The sequence below is a fragment of the Papaver somniferum genome, unplaced genomic scaffold (genome assembly GCF_003573695.1).
Source record: "Papaver somniferum cultivar HN1 unplaced genomic scaffold, ASM357369v1 unplaced-scaffold_107, whole genome shotgun sequence".
Taxonomy (NCBI): domain Eukaryota; kingdom Viridiplantae; phylum Streptophyta; class Magnoliopsida; order Ranunculales; family Papaveraceae; genus Papaver; species Papaver somniferum.
Window position 1 is genome coordinate 13,421,853 of NW_020619603.1, and position 8,014 is coordinate 13,429,866.

General features: G+C 37.7%; 1 protein-coding gene across 1 annotated transcript; it reads left to right on the forward strand.

Annotated features, from left to right (window-relative positions):
- The first annotated feature begins 1,736 nt into the window (after positions 1-1,736).
- Positions 1,737-4,324, forward strand: LOC113327686. Its single transcript, XM_026574832.1, has 7 exons — positions 1,737-1,952; positions 2,258-2,344; positions 2,546-2,704; positions 2,818-2,982; positions 3,361-3,414; positions 3,513-3,659; positions 3,798-4,324. The coding sequence occupies exons 1-7, from the start codon at positions 1,764-1,766 to the stop codon at positions 4,149-4,151; spliced, it is 1,155 nt and encodes a 384-aa protein (XP_026430617.1). The 5' UTR covers positions 1,737-1,763; the 3' UTR covers positions 4,152-4,324.
- Positions 4,325-8,014: the final 3,690 nt, after the last annotated feature.

Consider the following 8,014-nt stretch of genomic DNA (forward strand, 5'->3'; position numbering starts at 1 on the left):
GACAAACTCCATGAGTAATAATAACGAGAAAGATGCATGCTATGTTAACAGAGGTTAACAAAGTGGGAAGTAGTCCAACGAAAGATAAAAAAAAAGAAAGAAGAACTTAGAAATGTGTTGAGATTATTAGTCCCACATGGTTGGGTTATTTAAGATCCTGCAGTTTATAATCTATTAGGGCCTCTCCACTTATAGCCAATTGGTTTTGAGTTGGATACCACCGACTTTAATATGGTATCAGAGCAGACTATTTGTGTCGAGTCAGTTGACCGCACTTTTATTCCGCGTCACCCGATTTAATTGTCCACGTGTTTGTAAGACCCGAAACTATACGTGAGGGGGCGTGTTGAGATTATTAGTCCCACATGGTTGAGTTATTTAAGATCCTGCAGCTTGGATGCCTCAATACTTTAATAAAATGGAAGGAAGAATGAGCATTAGCCAAAAAGAAATACAAAGCTGGAAAGTCAAGAATCCCTTCAACATATATAGTAATATAGAAATGGTAAGTCATAACATTGATCGTTTGATTAAATTTTTGTTCATGAATGTTTTTTATATGATGATTAGGGAAGGATGCATACATGGAAGACATAGTGGCATGAGAATTACTTAAAAAATTAGGACGTGGATATGTCACATAACCTACGATATTCCATGATAAAATCCATATTGAAGAGGTGGAAAGGGCAATAGTTGTAAAATCAAATTAATGAAAAAGGAGCTATAACTTTATGGCATGCATTTGAGACAGTTTGCGAGTACATGATTCACAAACCATGTGGAACTACGAGTCCAGATTCACGGTGCATGGTAAAAATAATGTTCCAATCACTATGCCAAATGGTTGACCACTGAAACAATCATTGATGAGAAGGGTTTTAGAAGAGATGTTACTACCAGTAAACAAAAAAGTTCATCGGATTTCTTTGGACACACTTCGGTGGTTCCTAATTAATCCCATATTAATGTCGAGCTCTGCAACAGAACAACACCCGAGAAGTACCTGTTTAAATATGTCAACATCGCAAAATTTCTCCCGTGATCAAAAATGTAGGTTTAAACAAGATTTGGTGGAACGTGGATGGCATAGAAATTTTCAGTCTTACAAGTTAAACCATTGAATGAACTGTAAGAGGAGCAGAAAGGACAAAAAAGTTACTTCTGGAACAACAAATAATCATGCCAATGGTTAGGACACCATAGGACACTATCTGACCTATTAATATTTTTTTAAAATTAAGGCATCGTATATACTCGTTCCGTTTTTGGAAAAGTGTTAATTTTTTTTTCTTCAATTTGACCAATTTTTAGATTAAAATGAAAAGTGAAAGTACAAAAAGAATTAGTAGTTCATACTTACGCCTTAAATGTGACTTACCCGCTACATAATCCCGTTCTAGATTCTTTTTATCGATCCAAAGAAAAATTCAGTTCTTAGTAAACAGAAAACCGGGAGCAATATTAGGACACTAGCCCGTGCATTTTGCACGGGCATGCGCAACACTTGTTATCATATAGGAGTAATATAAAATTAAATATACTCATAAATACCATGTCTAATATGAAAGAGTATCAAATCTTAATAATAATGCTTCAAAAAAAAAAAATTAAAAAATCTTAATAATATTGGAGTATCAAAACTTTATTTTATTTCCAAGTATACACGAAGTCTGTCCTTTATAAACCAGTCTTCCTCCAAGGCTCCAACTACAATTTCATTTTGTAATTAACGATTCTGCTCTCTGGTCAAAACAATTTACATGGCTCCATTTTCTGGTCTTAAGATTACTAGCTTCGTACCACTTTTTGTTGGATTGTTTTTGGCATATCATGTAGTTATACAAGTACAAGGAGTAAGGGATATTGCTAGTAGATTAACCGAGGAAGAAAATCTGGAGGTGGAAAGACAACTCCAGATGCTAAACAAACCACCTATCAAAACAATACATGTAAGTATTTGGTCCAGTGTATGTTTCTTTTCATGATGTTATCAGTCTTAGATTTTGCAATTTTGATTTTGCTCTTCCTGTTCATAATTTTGGTCGGTAAAGAATAGTATTGTGAGATTAAAAGAACACCGAATAAAAGAAAAGGTATCCTGAATATGAGGCCTAGTGATCTCTGCCAAGATGGTTTACGGGGAAATTTACTATTTCACATGGATGTGTATACCCATTTATATATATATGTGGAATCTACGGAAAAATAAAATGATACTAATGATTTTACTATTTTGGTTGTTATGGCATACTAGACCCGTTGGGGCGTCATCTATGACTGCATTGAATTCCACAAGCAACCTGCATTTGATAATCCATTGTTGAAGAAACATGCAATCCCGGTAATGCTTTTGTCTCTCCATCTGTAAGATTTTTGTTGTGCTTAATTACTCCTTGTTAGGCAGCTTTTTGGTCATAGAAATGATGATTAATATAGACGGATGCATTTATCGATTGATTTCTTTTTGTCGCGTTTAATATTTAGGTAATATTTTGTGATCCTAATTTATGGATATGGTCTAATGGTTGAGTTTTACTTTCAGAAAAAAGTCGAAACTGCACCTAGAAGCCCAAAGGAAACATTAATGAGTCGAATTGAAGGATGCCCAAAGGGAACAGTTCCTATTCGTAGGACAACTAAAGAAGATCTTTTGAGAGCCAAATATTTATCTTCCACTTCCAACGCCCCAGGCGATGAATATGTATGTAAAATAACTCTAATTGTATTTGCAATTTCAATTATTAGTGGTGAATCCTTTTATCATATAATGTTTTAAACTGTCTTTTTTATGCTGCAAAAATTGCTTGTTTTCAGAGAGCAGGTAGTACTCTTCAAACATCAGACCAGAAAATCTTTGGAGCCACTGGAGTAGTAAATGTGTGGCATCCCAAAGTAAATCCCGACCAATTTAGCGGGGCTGAAATTTCAGTAACAGCAGGCCCGGCAGACCAGACTAATGAAATCAGATTTGGATGGACAGTGAGTATTAGTTTCTCTATTTGTTTTCGTTTTACAGTTAAATAACAATAATTACCATCACATTAGAATGTTATTAAAAGATTAAACCATTGCACTTCACTAGCTTTTACATCTAAACGTACCTCCCTACCTGTCTTTCCGTTGCTTCCAAATGTCTCTTGCATCTCTCTTCTTCTATAACAACCATATTAGGGCGTTTGCCACAAATACATATATACATGTTGTTAATTAAACAGTTCTGTATCATGAATCCCATTTTCCGCATTCCCAGTAAGTAGGGTGCAAAGATATCCTACTTTTCATTTGTAAGTTTCTTCTAAAAACAACTGTTTTTGTTCCATCTTTGTTCTTGTAATTTATTTGACTTACATCTATCAGGTTAATCCACAATTATATGGGGATGATCGGCCTTCAACTTATTCGTACTGGACTGTAAGTTTTTGATAGTAAACCTTACAGCATTTATCTTTTTGGTCAGTTTTTGACTTGGAAGATTTATGGATATGGTAATTTTTTCGTTTTTCTATCAGGGTGATGGTGGTCATAATACAGGATGTTACAATACTCTTTGCTCTGGATTTGTACAAGTTGACCAACATTATACCCCTGCTATGGCCGTTGCTAACACATCAACTATTGGAGGCACCCAGTATATACTTATATCGAGCATTATTCGGGTATGTAAACATTATAGCCTTTATTTACCTTTGACTCTCTCCTAGTAACAATTATCTAATAATAAGCCTTAACCATTTGTTGCACCAATGGCCTAACCACCCTGTGTTTTAAGTAATATGTGCATGTTGCATTAACAGGAACGTGAAACAGGGCACTGGTGGTTGATGCTTGAAAACAAGATTCAAGTTGGTTACTGGCCAAGAGAACTATTCCCTCAATTTGAATCTGGTGCCGATTATATTTACTGGGGTGGTCACGTAAAATCTGGAAAAGACGGGATGCCAGAAATGGCTAGTGGTAATAGACCAGATAGGTTTAACAATCACACTGGCTATTTTGAACAACTTGAATATAAAGACAAGGACGACCGTTGGGTACCTTATCCCAAGATTCAGTCCATAGTTGATTGTAAAGGGTCTTATGATTCATTTTGGGATGATGAACACGCCATCCTTCACTTTGGAGGACCTGGTGGTGGCACTTGTGATTGAGCGGCGAACATTGTTTCTGGGAAAATAAAAGTTGTTGGAAGACAAAAATAAGAAAGGCATTATATGGACGGCTCAAATTTCTTTTCTCGTTTAAATCGTATTTTGTATTTCAACTGAGACAGAGAACCATAAGTAATAATTATATCAGTTATGTTTAGTGAACTCAATCCTCTTTGCAGTCCAAGTATATAATGGATTCGTAATTTTTCTTTTAAAATAGTAATTATGGTACATCAATGTAGTATTGCAGAGTAACAGATTTTACAAAAAAAAATGGCGCAAAAGATTTGGTTCGGCAATGACTCCAAGGACATCAGCCATTCAAGGTCGCTTTCAACAAATAGAGAATTCTAGTTACAAATCCACATTGCAAAAGGAGGGAATACATTGGGTTGAAAGACCTGCATGTATGTCCCAATACCAGCCACAAATCATTAGCCATTATTCCGTGAAATCTCGACTATTACCATTGCCATTGGTCATACTTCATTCGAATAGAGTTTGGCAGAGACCAATAATTGCAATGTGAGATTTTGAGTACAATAATGAATGTATGTTCAGATTGCACAGAAATCCTAACCAATCTAGAATTTCATTGTAAAACTTATCTAAAAACCATCATGGAACAATGGTTCAGAATTTCGCACCTAGGTGTTAATTAATTTTGAAAGTCGGAGTACATCGTATGGCATGCTTGGTTTATAGTCAAGAGTGCTTTACCTAAAAGGAAGATACTAATGCGATCTCTGCTTTTCATATCAATAGCTAAAAAAAATCAGCACCAAGGTTCATTGAGATTGGGAACCATTAATTTGTGCTATTATCTATTCTGCAACATAGCAAAACAAATGGTCCATGCAGGTCTCAAACCTGCGACCTTCACGTTATTAGCAGGACGCTCTAACCAACTAAGCTACTGAGTCACCTTAAGTATGCATATCGTACGCATACTGGAGGAAGTTTTTGAACCGAAAATTTCTGCTGAGTTTGGAAATTTAACAAACTCAAATCCGGTTGCTTAAGTACGCATACCCGTACGCATACTTATGCTGGTTACTTTGTCAAGTCGGTCGGTTCATGGACTTGTGCATTTAAATCGTAAGGAATGCAATCTTTTCAAACCGTGTCTATAATGTCCACGATGGATTCTAGTGAATCAAACCTATTTGATTTCAATTATGTTTTCTAAACAATTGAACAACACTAGTAGAATAAGGGGTTATGGTCACGGTTGTCGTTGTCACGGTTTAAGCTAGAACCGTGACTAAATTTCTGTTTGACACGGTGTTTTGAGATCCCGTGACCATTCATCATATCTTTCGTCTCGAGATCTGTGTGAACCGTGTCTCCACATCGTAGGTATTTAATGGTCTCGGAATATTAAGGGACGCGTGGCTAAATCATCACAAGTATAAACTTGACCTTCCCGGTGTGCATAAAATACACGTGTTTGATGTTCTAAATCTAAATGGAGTAAATCTTATCTCCATCTCTTCTTTCCCCTTTACGATCGTGTATGAGAAAAAATCAGAGTGAATTTGGTGGTTAGTTAACCTCAATCCCCATATTTCCCACTGCCTACTGTAATTGTGGGAGTGAAGATTCGAGAAAGCACACCCCAGTTTCCCCACCAATTCAGTTTTTTTTTCTTCCAATTCCCCATTTTCTATTTTCTCTTCCTCTTCCCCTGATTTCCCCATTTTTATTTGTTCCGGAGAAATTAGTTCCCTATCAGAGAAACCCTAGCAAAGAAAGGGGTACGGTTTCATGGTGGTAAGTTCGATTTTTATTCTTGATTTATGAATCTAGCAAACCCAGTTTTTTTTTTAGAGTTTTGGTTACCTGCTGCATATCATAACATTATAATTTAGGTTGTACATGGTGGAAGGGGAAGATTGGATTCTCCTTACAACATTGTATGATTTGTTGATATGGAATTATTGGGAATCAATAAAGTCCAAAGATTTGTTGATAGAGAATTATTGGGAATCTATGTTTATCAACTTCTAGTAATACGGTAAGCTCTGAATCTTCAATCTACGGTAATCTTCCACTTGAGCACTCGAGCGACATATGTTCTGAGAAGTAACACGAACGATATCAATAAAATGACGCAATTTGCTGAAATGAAGAACTATCAAATACAGAACTTACCAGATAGTCAAATGCAAGGTGACGATCGAGAGAAAGCTCGGAGTGGAATTCCCATCCGGGTTGAGAAGCATCAGAAGAAGGGAGAGAAGCGAGATTCAGTGCCATCTCACGCACAACAGCAAGATGAGGATCAAACACAGAAAATTGACCAATGGAAACTAACTTTGAAGCAAAATCTATGCCAACATCTTGGGAAGAAGATTTTTCAGACATCTCCACATGGGAAGAATGCGTGACTCCACTCGAACCCATTCCTCTCTCGGAATATGCAATGAAGAGCTTTTTAAGTGAAGACAGTTCGACAGATCCAACCATTTTAGCCGAGGCAGACGGATTGGTGGATCCCAGAGTTAAAGGATTGACCACGTTCATGAAATATTTACCCTTTAGCATGCATTTGGGCCTAGTGGAAGTCTGGATAAACTTGCTAGTCTTCGCCTTCTTGGACTTGTGCGAAACAGGGGGACTTTCATGATCAGACTTTCCACCTTCGTCCTCAGAACCTTCGCCCTTCTTACATTCTTCATCCATTCCATCTTCGACCTCCTCCCCTTCATAAATGGACTAAAATATAAGAGGAGTGACTTAGCCACAGAAAGTAAAAAAGACACATTTGCAAAACGGCACAAACACATTACCTTTTTTGAATGGGGAGATCTCTTTCCCGCTTTCGCATCAGCAAGATCTTTGCTCTTCTTCTTGGTAGCAGCCTTCGCTTTGTTTTCAAGCGAAGTGGACTCTCTCGCCAACTATTAACCCAAAGGAGATACAGAAAAACACAGGATATACAGAAAACGAAGGATCAGAGGGTAAAGAAGGCGCCCATACACAATCTTCTCTGTTTGGCCAGTTGAATCTCTAAGGACAGTACGCGAGAGCATCAGGTCCCACAAGAGAGACATCTGGAGCAGTGCGAGGAGTCCCATCTGCGTTACTACCCCATTGAAGAGGACCCTCAACAATCAAAAATAAATTCATCCAACTGGGATCACTGTAATGTCGAAGAAGGGAATTCGTGTTGCTATGCTCCACGATGAACATAAGCTTCTTCGCTCCTTCTTTCAATTTCGCCTTATTTAAACGAATACCCCAACGCGAACCATCCTTCATAGACCACTTCACATTATATTGTTGAAAGAAGGACTCAACAGTGTAGTCTACTGGATCGTAAGGATCTATTACGTCAGGGCATAGAGACTTCCCAACCCTGGTCGCTCTAAGCGAAAACTCACGAATGATGCGAATTGCGTCACCACTAAGTTGGTAAGCGGCTCGATCCATCCTTGCAAGAATCTGATAGAATAAAGGAGTCTCAGGATCAAAAAGAGGAAGCAGAAGACCAACTTTTAACTGCCCGAACGCGATAGGCATGCGGGTCGCGCTCCATGAACCCTCCAAAATCTCCTTTTCGCTTAAAGGAACAGCAGGTGACGAACCAGGAGGAACAATAATTGTGAATCCCTTCTCCTCAAGGATAGTTTGATGTTCTTTTAGAACATCAACCCACTTCTTAGCGGGTTTCCGCTTTGCACTGTTATTGACTCAGGGAATCAATATGGGGATGTTAAATTAACGACAGAGCCAAAAGGAGAATCATACTCATGAAAAAACAAGCAATTGAGGCAAAATAGAAAATGGCTGAGGGAAAATAGCAATTGGCAAAAACTTACCAGAAAGTGATGGAGCAACAGCAGAAGGAACAGGTACCT

Bases quoted from the DNA above. Each gene is read 5' to 3' on its own strand.
- LOC113327686 (XM_026574832.1), top strand. From the start codon at position 1,764: ATGGCTCCATTTTCTGGTCTTAAGATTACTAGCTTCGTACCACTTTTT. The intron at 1,953-2,257 runs GTAAGTATTTGG...ATGGCATACTAG, and splicing joins CACCTATCAAAACAATACAT to ACCCGTTGGGGCGTCATCTA. The intron at 2,705-2,817 runs GTATGTAAAATA...GCTTGTTTTCAG, and splicing joins ACGCCCCAGGCGATGAATAT to AGAGCAGGTAGTACTCTTCA.